General features: G+C 45.8%; 1 protein-coding gene across 1 annotated transcript; it reads right to left on the bottom strand.

Moving 5' to 3' along the window:
- Positions 1 to 736: 736 nt before the first annotated feature.
- Positions 737 to 21,325, bottom strand: LOC104634226 (tetraspanin-36). Its single transcript, XM_075739699.1, has 7 exons — positions 21,179 to 21,325; positions 6,709 to 6,900; positions 5,791 to 5,865; positions 5,225 to 5,320; positions 4,599 to 4,751; positions 3,762 to 3,845; positions 737 to 2,357 (listed from the first exon to the last, which is right to left on the bottom strand). Exons 1-7 carry the CDS (start codon positions 21,236 to 21,238, stop codon positions 2,271 to 2,273), a joined length of 747 nt encoding a protein of 248 aa, XP_075595814.1. The 5' UTR covers positions 21,239 to 21,325; the 3' UTR covers positions 737 to 2,270.
- Between the last annotated feature and the right edge of the window lie 2,915 nt (positions 21,326 to 24,240).

Raw genomic sequence — 24,240 nt, 5'->3', positions numbered from 1 at the left:
GATTGCGCCGGATGAGCAATATTTAAGGAGGTGGATTCGTGGGTTGGTCGTAGGTTTCTTTTTTTTTTTAAAGACCAGTAATTAAAAGAAATCGGTCGCTTGCTTGCTTGCTAGCAGAGTACGGAGGCACAACAAGTAGCATTATCCATCGGTTACTCTCGTGCAAGTATACATATCAGCTCTATGAGGGAAAGCGACTGACGAAAACCCGTTGCTGAAATGCACCTTCCCCGGTCGCACCGTAACAAACCTCCGTTTCATGACACTGCCCGGCAGCCCTGGTGCCTACAGCGCTCACACAGCTCCCTCTGTTACCTCACACCTGGAAACGAAGCTTTTATTCGGACTTCAGTTTTAAAATACCACGAACTAGCACGCTTGCTGAATTCGTTACTAGAGATTCGCCGATTCCCCGCTCCTTACGAGGAACCGTTACAACCCGCGGCAGCGCAGCCCCCCACCCCCCTCGCCGCCCCCCGTTCTGCCTCACGTCCTGACCCCACACGAGTATTTCCGCCCCCAGCGCCCCGCTCTCACCGCCGCGATGGCGGGGGGCGGCTCGGAGAGAAGCCCCGACCGTCCCCGCCGTCAGCTCCGCTTCAAACCCGCCGCGCTCGGCCGGCCGTTGGAGAGCTCAGGTGCGGGAGGCACCAGCGGGGATGGCAGGAAAGGCTGAGGGGAGCGTCCGCCCCGGAAGTAGCGTTCCCCCACCAGCAACAAAAAGCACCCCACAGCGTTTATTAAGTGGTTATATAAGTTAACTTTATTTGGCATTCAACAGAACACAAAGCCCTCGATACAAAGTAAGTCGCTTTGCCACAGGTACGTACTCATATTGGTATGTCTCCCAAAGAACGTCATCACCACCCGTTCCTTCTTCCTCTACGGAGGGGGAAGATAAACACCTTACACTTACTCCAAACTCCTCTTTTTCTAGTTAGCCACAGATAGTAAGGTTTATTGCTAAGGATAGACTGCTTATCTCGCCAAAGAAAAAATAAGCAAATGTGCAGTTGCTGTTCCACAATTCCCTAATAAAGAACAGCTCTTGGTTCCCTCCCTCCACAAATCTAAAATCACCCAGAAATCTAAAGAATTAGAAACAGGAACATACAAAGGAGTCTGAGAAGAACCGTTTTTAAAGCAGCCCTGCAAGCCAAGCAGCGACTGCATTCAGCAGACCTTTCAGGAGAGAGGAAAACTAGCAAACAAGGAGCTGCCTGACACCCCCAGGCAACAGGTTACTGAAATTACTGGCTGCAAGAATGCGTCATCTTAACACGTTCGGCGGTGAAAAGCTAAAGCGGGAAGGGCTGCACAAACCCCTCCAGCAGTCCTGCCTACCCAACCACACCAACACGTCCTGTGACTCCCATCTTCCCGCCCGTATTCATCTCAGTAGCTCTTGCAACTTCGACATTAAATGCAGAGATGCATCCTGTCTTTTAGACAAACCATAAAACCCTCAGTAAAAAGAGAAAAAAAAAATTATTTCAAAAGCCTTTCCTTCATAAGCAATTTTTAATGTCAAATAATACTACTACTTATTTTTTAAAAAGACCAAAAAAAAGCCAAGGACAGATGTCCCAAAAGCTCAAAGCACACATCCCCTCCTACCCTGGGATTCTCCACACCTGCTAGCTGCTTTGAAAAACAACTCAAATGTCTGTTTAAACACAGGGTTGTCTTGCACTAACAAACTGAATTACAACATACAACCAGGAGACAAAAAAAATAAAACCAGAAACACCATCAGACATAAAGAGAACATACTTTAACTCCCCATGCTTATGAAGAATATTTGAACGTGGCGTTCAAAAGTTTCTTCTTCTGTAACCATGCCTAGAATGACCCGGCATTTGCGCAGAAAACTGAAACCCCTCCTGCGGTCTCAATCAGTTCAGTGATTAAAAATAAGGTTTCTTCTGCATGTTTCAAGGGTAGAGGAAAGAACTGCAGAAGCAAGTTTGTTTCTGGAGTCCATTGCACCAGCTGGTGCCACCTAAAGTCACAAATCCAAATCTACGATAACCGTACAGAAAGCTGTGGCATGCAAGATCAAGGTACCTCACTGTAGGGCACCGAATATTGAAATTGCCATTTCACATCACCCGCAAGAAACTTTCCCAAATCAATACACAATGTTCTTTCTCTTTCACGTGCATAAAATAAAATATTTAGCAAGAAGGTGATAAATTGTTCTTCAGCGGTCATCTTTACAAGTCTATTTTATCATCAGGAAGCAACAGAAAAGTGATCTTTGCATTTTGTTAAGCAAACACCCCTGAGTAAAGAGGCTGATATCCACTGTCTTCTCTCCTGCAGGTAAGCACGCAGACACTCAGCATGCCGAAGAACTGAAAGAGAGTCACAAGAGATTTAGATTTGCTGTGGGTTTTGTTTCAGTCATCAGACTCCTCGCCTGTATGTTAATTAGGCTTCATCATAGCACGGACACTCCTTTCATGTTACAAAACACTTAGAAAATACATCTACAGAAAGTGATTTTTGGTTTTTTTTTTTTTTTTTGGCATATCAATTTCCAATAATAGTTCCAGCTTAACTTTTTCCTCTCCAACTTCTCCCATTAATTTATACATCCACATTAATTCCTAGTTATCTTACTGTGGGGGAAAAAATAGAAATCAGTGAAAGCATGGGATTATTCTGGACTTAAAATGAGTTCTGCAAAATATTTACACATATAAAATATCAAGCAAAGATCGTGCAGAGTATGCTAAGGCAATCCTTAGAGATGATCACAGGAGAAATCCTGGTGGGAGGGTTCATCACCAATAGTAACAGGAGTGTAGAACTCATCACTTTTATAGAGGGAAGGGAAACGATGGAAACGATGTCGCTGAGCCATTTAAGCCCATGAGAACAAAAGCTGTAAACAATTACCTCTCTGCTAGGGCCACTAAGTCAAGCCCCAGTTCTGAGATGGTATCTGGACAGATTTTGGCTTCTGCACTGAGTTCAGGAGTGGGATGTTCAAGAGAAAGTGTTCTGCAATGGCTCAGTCTTTTAAAAAGAGAGCAGCTAGTCCAAGAAAAAACACTTTGCTGTTATTAAATGGTTTGAATCTCTGTCAACCAGAGGCAGGTTACTAATCATGGAGAACAGTTACAGGGAACAATGACAAACCACCAGGCTAAAATTTATGGGTCAAACCTGTGAAGAAATGCCTACGCATCTTTGTGATGTGCCGATTGCGAGGAGTTTTACGTCAGGACTTTTCAAATGCAGTTTTCAGCCACAAGATGATCTGGTTTCACATTTTATTTAATTCAGTCCGATAAGTCTATAAATAGCCCTCGCAATGGTTTCATTCCTAGTCATATTTCGAGTCCATTTTGATTCCAGGTCTCTAAGCACAGGACTATTCATTGGGCTATGTCTAAAACCAGTCTTCAATAAGCAATTATTTAAATCTCAGTTAAATATAGCAAAGCTAGTTGTTTTAATACAGAATGCTACAGCTAGTCCTTTTAGCACAGCCAGCTTTTTGTACTTCCTACCGAACGCCCAAGATAGATTCTCCGTTGCCTTGCCAGCCCAAATCCCCTACTAGCTTGTTGGATTCCTCCCCTTATCGTCGGGCAGATGAAATGGAGGAAGTTGGAAGAAATCAAGCGAGGAACAGAGGACTCGGCCTACTTCAGAGCCAGGCAAAGGCTACAGGCTAACATGACACGGTAGAAGAAAAAGCCCTGGGATCAAAGTACTATTTTCCATGAGGGAAGAGATAAAACATTTACCTTTACGATGGCAAAACCCAGGATTACAAGCATAGCATAGCTGATAACGCTCTGCAGCCCAGACTCCAGCTCCTCTGCACAGCTCTGCCATGAGAGAGATGGGTGAAAACAAATTAGAAGATATAATGCAGCTGGATAGTTTTGTGTTGGGTTGTTGGGTTTTTTTCTCTCCCTGACCCTTCAAAGGCAGCAGGACCTTGTAGGGCCTGTCTAAGCAACCACTGCAGACCTCGGGGCTTCCGTTCTTGTCTGCCAGACCTGATGGCTTCTGGTTCACCTCCTGCCTGGGGAGAAGCACTGACTAACTGCGACATTTGCCGCTTTTCAGAATCTCCTCTGGCTCACGTCACTTAAAGAACTGCCCAAAACTCAGAGCCAGGAAGACCCATGGTATCTATAAAAGTCAACTTACAGGCTTGTGCCCCGGACTGAAGAGCCTGGTATGCAATTCTCCAGATTCATGGTCAATCCCAGAAGAGTCTCTTCCCTACCCCAGATCTGTTTGAACAACGACGTGCCCCGAGCTAGCGCTCCGGCCTTGTCACGTTGCTTCTGTAGCAACATGGAATGGAGGCTTGTCACCAGTAGACAGAGGAGACCAAACATCCAGACTGGTGCCTGCAAAACCAGCTGGTCTTCCTCCTTTAGGTCATCTAGGAGCTTGTACAGAATTACGTGAGAAGGAAAACTACAGGAAGAAAAGAGTTTGGGGGACAAACGGCTGGAAAGAATAGTGTGAAATCATCCCTAAATCCTGCCTGCAGTGCTTTCCTCACTGTTTCTGGCTGGTTGAGAATGATCACAGCCCAGCTGTGAAACCGTGCCCTTTATCCTCACCCGCGTATTGAGTTCCTGTGGCTGATCCAGGCGCCCTGTGCAGTTCTTCACGTCTTGCCTGCAGCAGCTCAGAGGCACGCTGTTGTTACCGGTGGAATTAAACCACTGTGTGGTTGTCCAGTCGCTGTAGTTCTTTACCCCACAGCAATGAAGCTGCCAAACACAGGACAGTTACAGGGACGTATGCATATATACGAACGTGAAGGAGTTAAACCTCTCTTAGGCATGCTGGGCAAGAGCTGCCCTCAGCATGCAACAGCTTTACAAGTAGCAGTAAGACAGGAAAACAGCTGCAGACGTAATAGATCATCTCCCCTTCATACATTATTTCCTCCTCATTGATTTACTCTTTGTGAAAGCTCTCATGTTAAAGTGACAGCTTGCAGGATAGAGTCTTCTGTCATCTTTCTATTTTGTGGTACAGGATTCTGAGCAGCAGCCTGAAAAGGCCAACTCTGCAAAGTAAGGAGCACCCTCCTTGGAGAATCAGATGCTAAACGCTGCTGCAGGGCCAGGTTCCAGGATACTGCCATACGCCTCCCCTCCTTTCTCAGCCTAAATTCCTTGTTTAGGACCCAATTGTTCTTTTCTAAATAATTCTCAGGACAATATAAATATTTTCTTACCTGTTCTTGCAAGTAATCCACAACAGTAGACTCTGGATTTTTCCCATCATACTTCTCAAAGACTGAGTGCATTGTGCCTTGCACATCAGTTTTTACCTATTTGGTGAGGGAAAAAAACCAAACATTTTTTTTAACATGAGAGCTAAAAATTTTATCTAGGGGAAACTGCAAAAGATTGGTATCCCAACTTAGTCGGGGAAAGAAAAAGATTTGAAAAAATAAAAATCACCAATGTTTTAGATAAAATGCAGGTAGCACTTATGCAGAATCAGTTCCTGGATAGAAGCTTGCCTCCCCTGATGGAAGAGCCCTCCTTTGTGAGTATCAACAACTGTTTAATCCGCCTTAGACACTGCTGCAATGCCTGCCAGGTGCTTTATGTATTCACACATTCCTGACAAAGACCGATCCACATACCGCATGGTGACATCCCCATTCCCACTTGCCCTGCAGACTCCAGGAGATGGGATGAAGTGCAAGAAAACTGGATATATTGGAATGCTCTAACAACGCAAGATCTATTACTTACTTTTAGGTTACTACAGAGATGCTAATTCTTTGCTTACCTTTTCCCTATAAACAAATCCCAGGACAAAAGCAGATACTTCCGCAATAAAGATAACCAGGATAATGGCCAAGAACTGAAATTAAAAGAGAGAGACTGTAAGGAAAAATTCCTCAGCATTTGAATTCAATTGCGCATTACCCTTCACATTATAGTGGTAGGTTATCGTTATCTGTTGTTGCCTCTCCAACCAAAATAGTTTCCAGAAAATACTTTAGAATAGGTGATTTCTGTGCATGGCTGGGACTACGACTGCGGTTCCACAGGATCTGTGCCCAATGTAGGCAGTCTCCTGAACACTGCCATGATGTCATCTGTGTGAAGAGCCTACAAAACACTTCACAAGGTGGCTGATGAACAGGAGACTGCACAGATAAACCAGCAGCTGAGTTAAGTACGTTGGCACTTCTTGCTGAGCTCACATCACCTTCAAGGCATGAGTTGGGGGCCTGAAGTTACTCAATGTAAACTTTTCTGGCTTTCCAAAAATCATTCTAGTGGAGGCATACTTTAAGGCTTCAGAGAACTAAAGTCAACAGGAACAAGAAATTTAAAAAAAATAATCTTGTTTTGCTTACTTCAGAAATTCACCTCTCCTCCTGTTCCCTCACCACCACCTTGCTTCTCAAAACTTGCTACTGTCTGCACCCATCTCCAGTGAGCAAGCCAAGGCAGAGCCAGGAATCTGCCTATGACTGCACCTATGTGTCTGTACAAGGCAGTGCAACTAATCTTTTAGCTTGCACCTCCCTCACGATGAATCAGTGCCTCACAGCGGTACGTAACTCCCGCAAAGGAGCAGTGTTTCAGCAGTGCATTTCAGAATAATCTTTTACTTTCTGTTCTGTGCGTCCTGCACAGGTCCAGTGTAGCACCTCCCATACCATGCAACAGGGGGAAGAGGACATGCAACACTCACCAGCCCTAGGCCAACTCGAGACTCCCGGAAGGTGGCACAGCAGCCAATCAACCCGATGATGAACATTACCACAGCAACGCAAATAATGATGACGGCTGGCAGAAGAGCATACTTGTCCTGCAAGAAGTTGTCGTAGCTCTTGTAGGTGTTAATGACATATCCCCCAACATAGCTGAGACCTGCTGCTGCTGCCTGAAATGCAATAAAGTTATTAGCAGTTAGTTATTAAGCATCCGCCCAGAAAGTAAATATGGACCTTTTTGTAACAGTGCAAGTAACATTTCAAATTTAGAAGCAATAAGTACAGAATGCAAAGATCTAGAAGGAAAAAAAAATAAAAAAACCCCCACTCCACTACTAACAAAACACCACTGTATCTGAGCTAAAACACTGGAGTCTGTTGACATACATCAGCCAGTGTCTCTGCAGAAAGCCAAGTTCACATTGCCTACCCAAGATTACCTACATCTTACCCAACACTGCGTTTGCAGGAATTGACTTTTAAGGTGATCATCACAGAGGTGGGCTGTTGAGTTTGGAGCGGTTTTTTGTTTGTTTTGGGTTTTTTTTGAGAAAAACTCATCCTTTCCACTCTCGCAACAGCATTAACCACTAAGGCACAAATGTTCCTAATCTCAGCAAAACACAGTCCCTCCTTTTCCTGGAGGAAACAGATTTCTGCATCCTCTAAAATAAACTCTCCTCCAAAAGGATGTTTTGCCGATTGAGGCCATGACTGACAGCTGCCCAACTAGCAGCCCTGGAGACTGACGGCTTTGATCCACAGAACTGAGTACAGCCCTGGAAATATCACCCAAAGGCTCAGCAATACCCTGGTAATGCCTCACCAATGGCATAAAAAAAAGTTCTCTCAAGAGTTACAAGAGCTCATCCACCCTCTATAATCCTGCAGCACAAGATGCTGCCTGTAAAAATGAAGCACTGTCCATACTCACGTTCTGGAAACTTGAAGGAAACCAGTCTGTTTGTTTTCAGTAGGCTACAGCTGGATTTCATCATACAGTTTATGAGCTGTTTGTTACTTCCCCCAGTACTGCACATTTTAATTAAATCAAACACTCCTCACATTGGAGCTAGGACTTGCTAATTCCTTTGCCTTGTTTGGCTCCTTCCCCTCCAGCCAGGTCTGGAGCCTGCCCTTCAATTATCTCCAAGTACACAGGACATCCTTCATTTCAGACAGCTCTCATCCCACACCACTCTGGCATTCCTGAACACTGCCCGGGATCAGATGCACCAAGTGATGAAACCAGGATCAAACTAACCCTTAGAGAGATTTAGCACATGTCATGCAAGATCCTGCTGTGTTGGGGCTCAGATACGGCAGGTCCTCTACAAAGTGAGATATCAGAACAAGGAATAGGATCACCAGTTCTCAAGAGGTTTTCTCCACATGCATTGGGTTTTCAGGTGGTGCTAATAATTAAAGCCATTCCTAAACCTTCCTTTAACTTTTCCTCTCGTTGAGGAAAAGCTCTTTCCCATTTCCCTGTCTGCAGACGTACAGTGACCCAGGCTTCTTCCTCCCACCCCTTTTCAGGGATGCAGGGAAAGGATGAGACTTATGGGGTGCCACTGTCTTCTTGCTTCACCTCTTCCTCCTGCAACACCACACTCCTGTACTGAAAGGGGGACAGGAAAAGTCCCTGGAGCTGTAGCAGCACTAAAGGTGGGGCTGGGGATGCTGCACCTCCATTCTGCCTTGCCTACAATTGCACAAAGAGTGAGGTGTATGACTCAAAAGCTGCATCCCATTATTTCTGGCCTGGAGAGCTGGATGCACTGCAACTGTCCACCTGTTCTCCATTCTGGAACAGCAGCATAGAAACCTAGAATGGTTTGGGTTGGAAGGGACCTCACAGCCCACCCAGTTCCACCCCCTGCCATGGGCAGGGACCCCCTCCACTAGCCCAGGTTGCCCAAAGCCCCATCCAACCTGGCCTTGACCACTGCCAGGGAGCCAGGGGCAGCCACAGCTTCTCTGGGCAGCCTGTGCCAGGGCCTCAGCACCCTCACAGGGAAGAACTTCTGCCTCACATCTCATCTCCATCTCCCCTCCTGCAGCTTCAGGCCATTCCCCTTGGCCTGTCACTCCCTGCCCTTGTCACCAGCCCCTCTCCAGCTTTCCTGGAGCCCCTGCAGGGACTGGAAGGGGCTCTAAGGTCTCCCCGCAGCCTCCTCTTCTCCAGGCTGAACAACCCCAACTCTCTCAGCCTGTCCTCATAGCAGAGGTGCTCCAGCCCTCACATCATCTCCGTGGCCTCCTCTGGACTCGCTCCAACAGCTCCATGTCCTTCTTGTCCTGGGGACCCCCGAGCTGGACGCAGCACTGCAGGTGAGGTCTCACCAGAGCAGAGTAGAGGGGTAGAATCCCCTCCCTTGACCTGGTGGTCATGCTGCTGGTGATGCAGACCGGGATACAGCTGGCTTTCTGGGCAAAGGCAGCCATGGAGAAGGAAGCAACGCTCCTGGGCTAACGATCCATCATCATGGAGAAAACATGATGATGGGATTTGCCCAATATATAATTTATTTTTAGTATTTTCTAAGACTGTCAAGCACCATGATTGGCCATGTTGGCCCCAAATCCAGTGAAAACAATGCAGATTCCAGACAGGGGATGCAAGGGCTTTTATTAACTACAGAAATGCTCTGCTCAGCTGGGCCAGGACAGCTCAGAAAGCAGCTCATACAGTTCCTGAAAGGGTTCAGAGTTTGGCCTCTGTTCCCATGGAAGCTGTGGAAAATATCCAAGTGACCACAGCAAGAACAGGATGATTCTCTGGGTTGACTTAAAAACTTCTCCCTACTTGTGCATGGCAAAAAATATTACATGAATAATGCCACAATTACTGTCATAGTCATCCCATCCTGACTGTAACCCCTGACTGCATTTGTTGCTGGGTTTTGAAGCCTTCTTGGTAAACATAGGTATGGTATTCTGGTTTCTCAGGTTTTTTGAAAATTTCAGGTGGTCACTAGCAGTACAAAGCCTCCTTCACATGCACTTTTAAACCAGGTGCTTGCACCTGGGCACAGCCACTAATGAGAATGGTTGTCCTGAGGCCCGCTGCCTTTGGTACGGCTCAGGAACCAGGTTGGGATGTCCCACCACAGTTGTCATCAACTGCTGAGTGCCCACAGCCACAGGAGAAAACCCGAAGGACCGCAACACCCTCAGAAAAGTTCATGATGGAGGAAGGCAGTCCCCGGGGAAATGGAACAGGGGTGACTTTACCATGGGAAAAGTAGTGCAGACTGAATAGCTGGGTACAAAAAGGCATAAACCATTTTTTTTTGGCAAGTAAATGAGTCATCCACATTCAGCAGCGATGTCACGTCAAAACGTGCAAAACGAAACAAACTTGTGACTCAGTTAATGTGTAAAAGTTAACATGCAAAGTGCAAAGTCATATTCAGAGAATGTAAAGCCTTGCTCTGTTGCCTAACTCTAGTCTCAGCCTTTGCAAGTAGTTCTGTACTTCTATAGGCAGCCTAAAGACCATCTACATCATAATTTAATCTTTCTATAGGATGTTTTACACAAAAGAATCCCCCAGTATTTGCATTCTACTTCTGCAAGCGATTCAGACAACAGACACATTCTTCATCTCTTCTCTATGCTTTAAGCCCGGTTTTCTACCTATTTCTAGCATGCTCAAGATACAATGCAAAGGAAGCACGCACAGGAAATGCTAAAGAAAAACCTTTGTTGCTAGTAAAGAGCTACCAGAAATTCAAAGTCACATTGTGAAGCCAATTCACAGAAGTCCTATAAAGCCAGGACTAGCAAAGCTCCATGACAGTAAGCCAACATCAGAGAATCCAGTGCTGAGTTCAAGGAGATTCTTGCCCAAACTTTATCAATGCAAATACAGACCAGCACTTTCACAGTGGGTTTTATTGCAACATTCAGGACTGTCTCGTTTCTGGTCAGAGACAAAGCCCAGCCAGCAAGTGGTCTATTGTAATTTCCAAACTTCTGTTTCCAAGCAGAAGGAGGAAGCGTAATGAGGTAAAAATAAAAGACTTTGAGTAAAGACCTGGCTTAAAGAAGTTCAGGTTTTTCTCCACAAACTGAGAAACAGCCACAACTTCACCCATAGTTTTGGGTGCAAAGATTTTGAAGCCTGAAGAGCAGGGTCACACAGGAGTAGAAGCCATTTTGGGTAACTACCTGTTCTCTGGTTTATTTTTGCAGATGAGTCCCAGAGCTAAACTTCAAAAGTGGAAAAGAAAAATATTTCAGAACATAAATCTCTGAGGTTTCCTCTTAGGCCTTCCCAGTACTTAAGGCAAGTTCAAAATCCAGTGGAGGGCTTTTCCTCCAACATTGCAAAACCTTCAGCCCACTCCTAGATCTGAGACTTCTCTATAAGAGAAGCACAAGAAACATCCTTTGGACTGCTGAAGACAGACCTTAAGTGTAAAGTATGCCTAATTAAACAGGTTTCTGTTGCATCTCAAAAAAAAAAAAAAAAAAAAAAAATCTTTCACAAATACAAAGGCCAGTTTAAGCAATTACATTTTGGGGAGGAAGAGAGCAAATAATTTCTTCTTCATGATTAAACACCTTCTCAAACACGTCTAAAATTGTATACAAGATTGCCAAGATTGCTCCAAGAAATTCACAATAGAAATTGTTATTGTTCTTTACATTTATTTTTATTTTTTTAAGTCTCCTGCTTGGAAGTTTTCTTTCAGAAGAATTCAGCACAGAATAGGATCACGTGATGCACGGAGAGGCTTGGCCCAACCTAGCTGGCACAAACGCCAGTGCAGGCAGCCAAGGAGTGACGCAAGGCTGATACAGGAGAACCAGTTCACCTGGTCCGCAGGGCTGCACTGCTGCCTGCACGTTGCTGTGGTCCGCCTGCAATGGCGAGCAGAACATCCTAACCTTAATCCTTCCTCCTCAAACATCCCTGGCTGACTCACCAGGGCTCCAGGAAATGCTGCTGGTATTTCTATACAACGGTGATGATACCCATAAGACAAGCTGAAGAGATGACGTAAATGGAAATTTTGCAAGAAAGCCCCTTTTCACAGCTGAGCAACAAAGCTGTGACCGTCTCTACTGTCCCACCTACCACAACTCACATCACTCAAGGACCTAAGACCAGAATAACTTTCTTTTTTCATATCCTGTGCCTCTGACAGAGAGCAGAGATCGTAAATCGTTTGAGTGTGAACAATGAATCCCTTGCTGGTATGGAGCAAAGCAAAAGCAAAGCCGTAACAACAGGCTTCTCCTAGGATGATGTCTGGGTAGGACCTGGGCAGGGTTACTCATCTCTTCCGTACTCAGTCCAGCCAGCTGAGCTGGGGAGGCAGGTATACAGTGGTGCTCTGCCGCAGGAACGTGTATAATGAGCTGGAACTCCCTCCAGCCACATAATGCACACACAGCTCTGTGAATATTCAGTCTTACCTGTGAGACAGAAGCAGATGGACTATGAGGAACCCAAGCAGTCTCACTGATGCAGGACAGCCATTGGAAAATAGTAGATTTATACATTTGTTTTAAAAATACAGCAAGATTTTTACCTTGTATCCCACCATCAGAAGGGGATTTTTTAGTACACTGATGACTGAGTCCCTGCCCTTCTAGGGAGACTTATGGCCATGCAAGTACTTCACAACGCTTTATCAGCATCACAGCCATAGAAGGTGCCCTTTAAACTTTCCTCTATACAACTGCTCTGAAAAATAAAAAATAAAAATATAAAATTTGCATCTATCAGTCAGGCAGAACAGGTATTTTTCGACTTTCCCTTCTTTAAGTTGACCTGACATGATGGCTGGGAACAGAGGTTTGTGTTTGCATTTATCAGCATAGGTTTCTTTTCTCCTCCCATCAAACCTAAATGCAATAAAGGAGCCAAACTACTAGCTATGAAATTAAAAGGCAGTATTTGTTGTTTTAAGGTTTTGTGGGTTTGGGGTTTGTTTTTTTTTTTTGGTGGTGTGGTGTTTTTTTTTTTTTTTTTGGTTTCTTCCAGCATCCTCCAATTTCAGAGTGTTGATTTGATCATTTGGTCTGTTAATGTTGACCAGTATAGGATTTCCATTTAGAAGGCTGGTCAGTTAAATACAGAGTAACAAAGCTATAGTGTTAAAAGGAAAAGCTCTAAGAACAGAGTAAATTGAAAATTCACCAAATGAGCACGTTCAGCAAGATGCATCCTTTATACAGTAAAAGAACTGAGACAAGGAGACTTAAAAAAGACATTTCTCCCTCACCAGACAGGGCTTTTCCAAGGCCAGCACTAATATCTACCACAGCACAAAACTTGATTTGACTTTGTCCCATATCTTTAACTTTTTATGGAAGAAAAAGATATGGTAAATAATACTGTTTATTTTGAAAGAGTGATAGTGCTTGTTTTCTCCAGCAAACCACCACAAATACATACTGGAAGAACTACCACTGCGCACACAAATACTTTTGGAACCATTCCCTTCTAGTTCTTTATTAGACAATCAGCTAACTGAGGTGTTTTAGTTAATTTTAGGGCTTGAAAACCACTTTTTTTTTTCACCAGTATTTTTGCATAGCAGTGATTTAAGTCAGAGCACCTCACCCAATACAATACCTGCTGCTGCTGTTTTGCCTTCACATTGAACAACTACATTCACTGGGATACTATCACCTTTTCAGCAATTTTCATTTGCCAGAAGACAGATGAGGATATCATCTTCAATTATTAGTTTGTGACTACAGTGCTCTCCCCATGTCCCCTTGTATCTAGAATCAAGCCCCAGCTACACTGGTCTCAATTACAGCTGCACACCCCCTCCTGAACGCAGAAGACACTCCTCTTTGGTGGTTTGGTGGGGGTTTTTTTTGTGTACAAAAAAGGGTTTTGATTTACTTTGACAACTAAATCCTCTCAAGAAGGTTTGCACCACATTTCCTCCATAAATAATTTCTTTTATTGCCCAACAACCAGCATGCACGGCAAGAGGAATTACTCTTTCCGACTCCCTCGCTGCTTTACGGTACTACAAGCTTTGCTCTTCCCATTCGCCACCAGATTTTCAGGTCCTCCCTAGCTGCTGTGTTACTCCATTTCCATGGAGTCAACAGGTTTTCTAGTGACTTCAGGGACAAATAAAGGCACTGAGCACTTCTGAGACAGTCTTCTTCATTTTATGCTTGCTTTAACGACTTCACAGCTCCTGTTTAAAACTCCATATGGACCACGCAGCTCCCCAGACCAGTCTCCCTGGCCTCAAGCAGAGCTGTTTTCTCCCCAGCAATCAGGGCAACCCTAGCTCAGCACTTCCCATCCCGCTTGCACAGATTCCTCACCCTTTTCCTGTCCAGATTTAAAACTCTGCCAGCTGGGAAGGACCTCCTGGCTTTGGCTACTGTTTCCTACCACGTTTACAGTATTTATTTCTCCAAATGATAAATCAATTTTTGCTGCACTTGTGTGATCTGGCTTCATCCAGGACAGTGTGTGAGCCTCCACCTGCAGCACAGAGCAGCAGGCAGGCTCTGGCATGTCCATCAGATGGCCACACAGCAAAGAACTGCTGTGGCGGGGATATACCCACCATCCGCTGCAGCTCCTGGCCACGTGTAGCTCACGGCCACCGCCAGACAGGCTGACCATGCACCAATGTGCAGTACGAGGTCACAGAAACACAGAAGGGGTAGGGTAGGAAGGAACCCCTCTGGAGGTCATCTGGTCCAACCCCTTGCTCAAGCAGGGTCACCTAGAGCTGGTTGCCCCGGACTGTGTCCAGATGGCTTCTGAATATCTCCAAGGATGGAGACTGCAACACTCTTCTGGCCAGCCTATGCCAGTGCTCAGTCACCCTCACAATAAAAAAGCGTTTCCTCATGTTCAGACAGAACTTCCTCTGTTTCAGTCTGTGCCCACTGACTTTGGTCCTGTCACTGGGCACCACTGAGAAGAGCCTGGCTCCATCCTCTTGGCACCCTCTCTTCAGGTACGTCAATAAGATACCCCAGAGCCTTCTCTTCTCCGGGATGAACAGCCCCAGCTCTCTCAGCCTTTCCTCACAGGAGAGATGCTCCAGTCCCTTCATCATCTTCACTCCCCTCTCTCCAGTATGTCTGTGCCTTTTCTACGGGGGAGCCCAGCACTGGACCCAGCACTCCAGATGTGACCTCAGCAGAGCTGAGCAGAGGGGAAGGACCACCTCTCTCTGCCTGCTGGCAATGTTCCTCCTAATGCAGTCTGTGGTACCCTCTGCCATCTTGCAGCAAGGGCACATTGCTGGCTCATGGTCAGTTTGGTGCCCTCCAGGACCCCCAAGGCCCTTTCTGCCAAGCTGCTTTCCAGGACATGCATGGATCTGCTCTGCTCCCCACTGTTCTACAGCTCCTTTGGTTTCCAAGACCTTGGAAGCCCATAGCTTCAAGTCTTTCCCCACTTTTTTCTACTGGAGAAAAAGCAATTTAAAAATCTAGTACACACACTTTCTGTGTTGCCTCAGACTCTCAAGTTGTGAAAAGACTGATTTGAAAAATAATTTAAAAATACTGAACTCAGCAAGTTGGCTTTGGATGGGAGCAAAAAACACCAAAGCTGTGAGCCTCTACCAAGCTGTCCTCGATTGCCAGCAGCACCAACAGCTTCAGGAGAGCCTTACCACTGATCTCGTGCCAGTCATTAGCCACAATTTCAAAACCTTTAAACTACAGTCACCTCATGTGAAGTAGATGCGGGACATAGCTGACAAAATTATATCTAAATATTCAGCTGCAATGTACAATTTTGGGGCATGTTTCAGCTTGCCTTCAAAACACACCGCAGGGCTGCTCCGTGGGTATGGTGGGAAGCTCTTGCTTTTTCATTTTCTTCCTCAAATGAAAACAATGAGCAGCAGCCAAAAAGCTCTGAAAACCTGTAGCTCTCAGGGAGGAAAAAAACCCTGAAACCTAAACCAACATCTGCTTGGAGTTTTTACATGCTGCAGCCCCACGTGCTCAAGAGGGGATTCCAGTTTTAATGGGTTTGTTTTCGTGTTAAGTGAATGTTCTCCGTAGAGTTGTCCAAGCATATCTTCTGTTGTCTGAGCCTAACTTTGGGGTTCTTCCCCCCCCATCCTAAAAGCCAGCCATCCTATGAAGTGCAAGTGGTGGGACATCCTCATGGAGACACTGCAGACCAGGAAAGGCTTTGCAGAGCAGTGCAAAGAATCCTGCCCCAAATCCTCCGACTTCTAACGCTGAAACATCTGCCTTGGGGTCAGTGTGCTGCTGCTAATTGCGCACCTCTGAGGACAACAGGACCACTATTAGGAGAAAGCTGCACCACCTTTTTCACTCTTATTCTCCCCAAATACAGACACAGGCTGCAGGGCAAGTGCTTGCTGCGAGTATAACTTCAGCTGAGCATGGATGGATTTATCAGCTACTGGCAAGCCATTTTGGATCTGAGCAGCTGGTTCAGACACAAAACACCCTCTGGCTCAATATTTACCTTCAGAACCACCCCAGCTCATTAATAAGCTATTCCTTGCTCAGACACCAGATCCTGTGACTTCCACCTCAAGCTACAAACCGAACAGCAAAAAATGTATCTAAACCACAGTGGAGCTAATCCTAAAGCCTGGGGAGGCTTCTTAGAGCTGGTAACGGGGCACATGCCTCTATAATATGTCCTGAAATATTGCTTGTCACCAGCTGCAAGGGAGAGCCAGGGCAGCAGGGCCACGCGGCTGGTGTGTGGGTCTTCCCGTAAGGAAAGGCACAATTTGGGATTCTCCTGCCGCAAAGGGATCCTGCCAGCTCCACAGGAAAGGAGAAGCAGCTTGGTGGTGCAACACTTTTGGGGAAAATGAAGGAAATGCCCAGTTCACATATCAACTACAAGAAAGAGTTGCTTTCTATTCTCCCTGGATAAAGTGTCCTCAAGCTCTGAAGTTCTCGCAGAAGGGTAACAAAATGGGACCTCTTAAACAGCTGTAATGATCAGAGCCACCTCTACAACATCAGACCTCTGATTTCAGAGAGCTGCAAACTGTGAGACTCACGAAGGGACCATAGTGTGTTTACAGCCGGATCCATAGCCCAGGCATCCAACAGGAGCCTTTTCACAGCCGGAGGGACCGCTGGGGATAGCCAGACTAACATTGTTCCCCAGAAGCACACAGGAAAGGGTAAAGTTTCTTACACAGTATCTGCATCACCATCTGAACATTTCCCCTTTCCTGACCACACAGCACTGACATCTTAGTTTTAATTTTGTCCGTGAGGCCCCTACACATACAGCAAAGTGCATTTTCCTGAAAGTTAAGTTCTGCTTCCTGATTTTGGGCAGAGTAGTTTAAAATAAGGAAGAACTTTGCCCTTCAAAGGCACGCTCAAGTGCATCACGCCAAAGTGCTCAGATCCAGTACCAAGCCCTGGCATCAGCCCTGTCCAGTGACCACTCTGGCTCACATGGCTCTTTTTGCCCCCATGTTCAGTAACGAGTTCACAGCGGAACTAGAAACAAACCCACCACTTTCCGCTTCCCACCCAACACTCCTCACGCTGGGTCAAAACCCCAGCCCGCCCTGGCTCGTTGGTCCCAGGGGACCCCAGCCAGTACCACAGCTCCATCAGAGAGGCAGAAACAAGGATCCTGGAGGGAAACCCATCCCAAGCCCTATCGGAAGTGGATGCATGACCACAGCTTTACTGGCTGAATGTACTAAAAAAATTAAAATAACAAAGCTCTTGGTTAAGCAGCTTTTTCCACCACAGTCAGACTGACCCCACAGCCCATCAGCATCGTTTCCCTGACCCGGAGCGGGGAGGAGAGCTTCCACAGCTCTTCCACCTTCCTGTCGAGTATCACACACAGCATTAAAACCCAGCAGAGCTGCCTGTCCCCTACTGTCGCGCACAGCAGGCAGCTACAGGCAGGATTAAGGATTTGCCTAAGAACAGATAGAGGAAAGGTGAGAAACAGGTCACAGGGCTGCTGACGCTCAGAGTTAATGACTCTCTGGAGAATATGTCCATCCTTAAACATAAACGTGTTTCTACCATCAATAATCTCCAACATAACCTTTGCTATTTATTATGTTTTCAATTCCATCTAGGGATTAAAAATTCTCCTAATTGGGGTTTTTCATTTACTTTTCAAGCATCCATCTGATTTCTCTCTGACTGAGGCTTCAGAGCGAGCATTCCCAAACCACCCATCACTGGTGTGAATGATTTCAAACCATTCAAAGATGCAGGAACTTCTTTTTTTCATGGATACGTTTATCCCTCCCAATTACTAAAAATTATTTACAAGTGATACCACAGCAACATTGTGATTGCTTGAGCTTCCAATACACCCTCTCACATCACTCAGTGCACCACCATAAGGTTGAAAACAAGTAGCTTTTGGTCTTGGATGCACCAAGGGCAGAGGGGACAGATTAAGCACAAACAGATAAATACTCCAGGATGCCCAGACCAGTGCGAGGATCTCCTCAATAAAGCTCCTGAACAACCTGTGATCGGCTCAAACGCACCCTGAGTGTGTGTGGGTGCAGAGGGAGCCAGAAATTGGCTGGGAAAATCCGACTCTGGCTTCATCGCCCACAGATAGAGCACATGTTGCCAGGGACCAGTGCTGGGATCTCTCTCCTGGGCTTCTCCTCCTTGGACAGTCCTGTTGCTGTCAACAGATCAAATTCTGCCCTCTCAAATCCACTGGTCCTGCTAAAATCACCTGGGGAATAACTTATTTTTATCCTTCTCTCTGCTGTTGGGGAAGTGAAGCAAGGCAGGGGATGTACCCACCTCTGACAGAAAACAAATGGAAAATCCAGGCAAACAGGATTTTCACTGCAGCAACACATACAGTAGCTTTTGGTGATGAAGGACCCAGGACTCCTGGTGGATGCCAAACCCTCTCTGGAAGCAGAAGTCTGTTTAGTGACAATGAAGCTGAAGGAGAAGGTGAGCAGAAGCAAGGCACTAATGGCTGAATTTAGCAGCACAGCTCTGGGACTAAAGAAGGGGGTTATAAAAAAAGCAACCGAGGTGTTCAGATCACATTATACAGAGATACCAGAGCATGAAACTTCCATCTAGTTTTAGTATTCCCAGTTTCTTCTCTTTGACCAGCAAGTGAACCCCAGCATTTCACCTCTCCCTTTCCAGGAGCATCATCACATCCCACCCGGCCAAGTGCCCTCACAAGACATTGCCAAGAACATCGGAGTCTCCTCCAACCCTTCCTCTCCCTCTTTCAGATTACCCAAACAAGCATCCCATCTTCACGTAGAACAGGCCAACACACATTTACCAAAATAATCACACACTTGGACCTAATTAGTAGGTGCTAAAAAGCAAAACTGGAGGTGGGTAGATCCACCACAGCTTGAAGCACCACCTTTGGTTACCAGGTAGTTGAAACAGCTTCAATCAATGTTTTGGTTGTGGGGGTTATGCACACCTACACACACCCCAGTGGAATGACTTGCAGATACCATACTGAGCCTGGCGGGTAAGGGAGAAGTTGCTTTTTCACCTTATTTAGGAAGCCCCTATTTGTCATTCTGGAAAATCTGTCTGTCTTCACTCCTGCATAATGATAATGATCAGAGATCCAAAAGAGGATCTGTTGCCTTTTTAGGACATTTCTAAGCAATAACCTCTGTCAAAGCACCATTACTGCACCGGCTGCTGAATAGGCAGGTGGTGAATTATTTTCCATAATCATTTCCAAGCTCGGAAAGATTTGCAGCATGCAATGCCTGAGCACGAATTACTCCTTAGAGAAGGATTCTAAAGCTCTTTGCAAATCTAATGTTTTGATAATGATCTGGAGCCTTGTACTCGTAGAGCCTGAACTGTTAGAAATGTTATGAAACAACATAAAACAGTCAGTTCCTCCTTCCCCACCCTCCTAAAACCTGAATTCCAGGTTCTGCAGTTCTGCTGCAGGAATGCGATTACCACACATAATGGTGGCAGCGGCGTCTAAATGCCACAGGCTTTGGGGCTGCATTGCATTTCCTAGGATAAAAGAAACAAAGGGTTTGTCTAGGTCACCCCAAATTCAGAGGCTATAGACAGTGAGAAGGATAATTACTGATCATCCACGGCTCCAGATGGCCTAATAGCTGCACTCACGATTACTGAGTTCCCTACAGCAGAAGCAAAGGTACCAGAGACACTTCTAGGAGGACATAAGGCTGTTACTTGGTTTTTTAAGAGCCAAGCAATGATCCTAGTCTGAGGTACGGCTGAGCAGAAGCTCAGGGGATTTCCACACACAAATAGTGGAATGCTCCAATATGTCTCTGCAGGTATTTAAAAAAACCAACAAAACAACCACAAAACAAACATAGACGGTGAGATCACGTTACTCTATGGCAGCAGAAACGCGGCCTCCTGCGCTGTTCAGGCTAGCGATACGAGTTACCTGCAACACACGCAGCAATAAATTGAGCTGAGCCCCCATAAAGGAGGCAGGGGACTGGAGTGGGGCAAGCTGCTCGCCACAACCACCAGCAAGTCCCATAGTTACAGAACGGGACACAACACCCTGCAAAACTTCAAGGTTTAATTCAAGCAATATTTCCTTTTTTTTTTTTAATATATATAATTTTTTTCCCCACATACTACAAAGCACACATGAGCGCCCACGCCACACTACCGACAGACATGAGGTTTAACTGGGTTCCTTCTCCGAGAGCAGCGCACAAGTCCCTGGCTGATGATGACGATGGGGGGTTACGCAAACTTCCCCGCACAGGGGAAAAACCTGACACTGGTTACCAGAATAATCACTGCCTCTTCCGAGAGGTCACCTACCCAGACCCCACTGTCACAAAACAGCCAAGCCCCCCAAACCAACAGGGGCTAGGCTAAAAAGTACGCAACCCCAACCTCCTTTTTTTTGATTGCTTGTAAATAATTATTGAGGAAGTGATTTAGAAAGGTGCAATTGTAGCCAAACATAGCTGAAACAAGGTTCTCAGCCATTTTCCTCTCCTAAATACTCCTCACCCCAAACTGGGAGGGCAGCTCCTCTGTCATGCCCTCACCCCACTGCAGCCGAACAGCTCCATTTGCTTCCAATCACAAAATTAACTTGCGGACTGCTTTAATGGCACTCCTTTAAACATAGTAAAAAAACCTACTACATTAAAAACACCCCGGAAAAAAAACCCCAACAAACTCCAACACAATTTTTTTCTCAGAAACTTAAACCCTCAAATCTTTTTGTTCTTTAAAAATATATAGTAGGGTTTCCTATAGAAATGCACGAGTGATTTGCACACTGGTAAACTAAATGACCGATTAACTCAGGAAACCCCGGTTAGCCAGAACACGGTCGCGTCCCACGGCACCGTCTCCCTGTGCCAGAGCCCTTCATCCCACCCAAGACCCAGGACCGCAACCCCCCACGTAAACCACGCGGGTCCGTGTCCGCATCCCCCCCCCCCCCCCCGTCCGAGCATCCCGTCGCGGTACCCAGAAGGCGAGGCTCAGCAGTAGCAGCACGGTTTTGGAGGTGATCACGCCGCAGTCCATGGCGTGGGGCAGAGAGAACAGCTCTGGGGCTTAAGGACCAGGAACAGGCTTTGGGTCACGCGTGGGGCCGCCCCCGGCCCGGGCCCGCCCCGCCGCCCGGCAGCGCAGCCTGCCCACCCCGGGGAGGCGGTCAGGGTTTCCCCGTGGTTAACAAAGTCGTTTCTGAAACAGGCGGTTGAGGAACGCCGGGAACAAAAGTTAAAGCAAATTAGTGTTGACTTCAGCGTGGTTTTGTTTGGTTTTGGGGCTGGGGTTTTTTGTTTGTTGGTGGGTTTTTTTTTTTTTTTACTTCTGCAACTTTCAAGCTTAGTTAAACTGAGATTTTGTGAAAAGCTGTGACTGGGGCTAAAAGGTTTCCATCAAATCTGCCTTGCAGGATTGCTGACCCACAGCTGAGTGTCTCCATTCATCCAGCGCTTCCCAGGCTTTTTGGTTTGGCACCGTGTGGTGCTGATCTTCCCAATCACACACACAGTGAATAGTGGGAATACAGCTACGACGTGGGTTTGGAGAGTCAACGGCGTGCCCTAACCGCTGAAATGTGGGGTTGAGCAGCCGCAGGGAGAGGGATTTGAATTTGGTGACTGCAGAGGCCGTGAAATCGTTGCTTTGTGCCCATCAGCCGAGCCTCATGCTTTTAAAAACAAGCCGAAGGCATATGGCGGGCAGGCAGGAGTCTGTTTTGCAAAGACCTCTGGCAGCCTGAACCGCACTGAACCCAACTCTCTGCTGGGCTGCAGGATGCGGAGATAACAAGTTTCCTGTCTTTCACCCCTTCCCGGGAAAAACAGATGTGATCTAGTTTCCTTTTGGGAGCATGGATTTCAGAAGGGTTGTGCTGAACTAGCTCTCCAGTGGGAAATAACGGAAAGGGAGATCACGGACAGTCTCTGCCCGCAGCCCGTGAATTTTAAGCCAGGCAAAGCTGCTGCTGCTTTGAAAGGCAGTAGAAGGGCCTGTGGCAGCTGCTGAAATCACAGAAATCCCCATGCAGAAAGTGGGGTGAAGCCAATCTCCAAAATTAAATTCCTTTACAGGTAAAGATCAGCACAAAGTCAGACCTCGATGCCAGTGCTGACAGAGCTCCTCCTGCTAGCAAGCCCGTCTCTGCTGTGGTTATTTCTATTACAGCAATAAATATTAACAGACTGCGTAATTGTGGAGTATTTATTTAAAAAAAAAATCAGCATTTTCACCTCTCCTTGCAGCATGGCAGGCTGAGGTGTTAATAAAAAAAGGAAATCACCTGGAAACCATTTATCTTCAGAATTTTGTAGGGATGACTGGTAATCTGGGGGACATACTTTGAATAAGAATGAAAGGGCAAATGCTGAAGGTTTACTTGAAATGAAATGTAAAGGAATAAAAACCCCACAAACCATCAAAGAAACCATCTTGCCAACCAAACCCCATCCTTCTTTAATATCAAAATATTGTTTCAATTTCTGTCGCTTGTTAGTTCTCTATTTTATTTAAAAATAAGATAAAAGTTGTTTCACAATGAGAATTAAATAGACTTATTAAAAAAAATGTTACCACTTGTATGCTTTTTCTTTCAAAGCAAAATATTACTAAAATCAACGATGACTAATTTATTAAATTTGGCCTCAAAAGTATCTTGCCAGAATAAGGATGTGCCTATGGAGACATATCCCAACCGTCGCAGACTGGTTATGATATTCCACACCGTTCTCCACCAAATTAGTCTTAAAATCAAGAGATTCCTGTTGAACATGGGATTTTAAAAAAGCAGTAAGCTGGAAATTTCACAGTCAACTTTGGAAATGAACAGGGAAAAAAGGAAATTAAAAGTATCTAACATGATAACAGAAGGCCTAAAAGGAGGCTCAGTTTCCAGAGCTGCTCTCTGCTGCAGAACCTTTTTCCCTGCATGAATTGGTTGGGTTTGTTGGGTTTGAGTCTGAATTTGGTTTAGGAAACATTGGGAAAACAACAGGTACCCCACCCATTTATTTATTGCATGTTTTGCAACCTGTAAGCTCAATGGTTTCAGTGGAAGCCGTAACATTTGGTAGGAAACGGATCCTTACTTTTTACCTTATCCACTAAGTGTCAACCATGTAAAGACAAAAATTCCATCTCCACATCAGACCACGTATCTGAAAATATCTCTTTTTAGTTTTCTTCCCAACTTGTCAGCTCAGGTATTTTCCAGATCTGATTCTCTCCCACTAAGCCTCACTTTTCTTGAAGTGCCTAAAAATGGGGACCATGTTCCCAGAGGGTTTAGCTATGCTGACGAGGATGCCGGAGCCCTCTGGCTTCTTCTGCAGCGCCGTAACATTGCTGACTCACTTCCAGCTTGTGATCATCTGTTGCTCCAGATCTATTTCTATTGCTCCAGATCTATTTCTGCCGAAGGAACCACTTCCGAGTGAGCTGTTCCCCATGTGCTTCTCCCAATTATTCCTGCCAGGGTGGGCGACCCTGCCCTTGCCCTTTCTGTGCCACATCCGATTTCTCTGCCCTTTCCTCCAAATCCTCAACGTCGTTCGGAAACTCCATCCCTACCCCAGCCTAGCCCTCACAACCTCCACGTGCTCTCCAGATTTAAATTCTCTATTCTCTCCTCCAGGTTATTACTGAAATTAAAACCTGCAAGAGGCGGGTGCAGAAGCCCAGGTGACAGCAAACTGTGGGTGACTGTTCCCAGGCTGGGGATCGCTCCCCACGGGAGTTGTTAAAAGCCTTACTATGTGATATTTATTGCTTCTTTCCCCACAAGGTCTGCTACCTATCACAGAAGGAGAGCAGATTAAAGAGAAACCATTTGTCCTTGACAAATCCACATTGGCTGGTATTCATCTCTGTCTTCTTAATTGCTTACGAATGATTTCCCAATTACTTATTCCATGGTCTCTTTGATGTTGTTTTGCAGGAACTGAAGTTAATTGGCTTGCAATTTCCAACCCTCTTTTTTTTCCTTTTTTTTTAATATAGCCTATATTTCCCCTTTCTCAGCCTGCCAGCACCTTGCCTCC

Source organism: Balearica regulorum, chromosome Z (assembly GCF_011004875.1).
Source record: "Balearica regulorum gibbericeps isolate bBalReg1 chromosome Z, bBalReg1.pri, whole genome shotgun sequence".
Taxonomy (NCBI): Eukaryota; Metazoa; Chordata; class Aves; order Gruiformes; family Gruidae; genus Balearica; species Balearica regulorum.
Note: the sequence above shows the minus strand (reverse complement) of the source record. Positions and strands in the feature narration are given on the sequence as shown.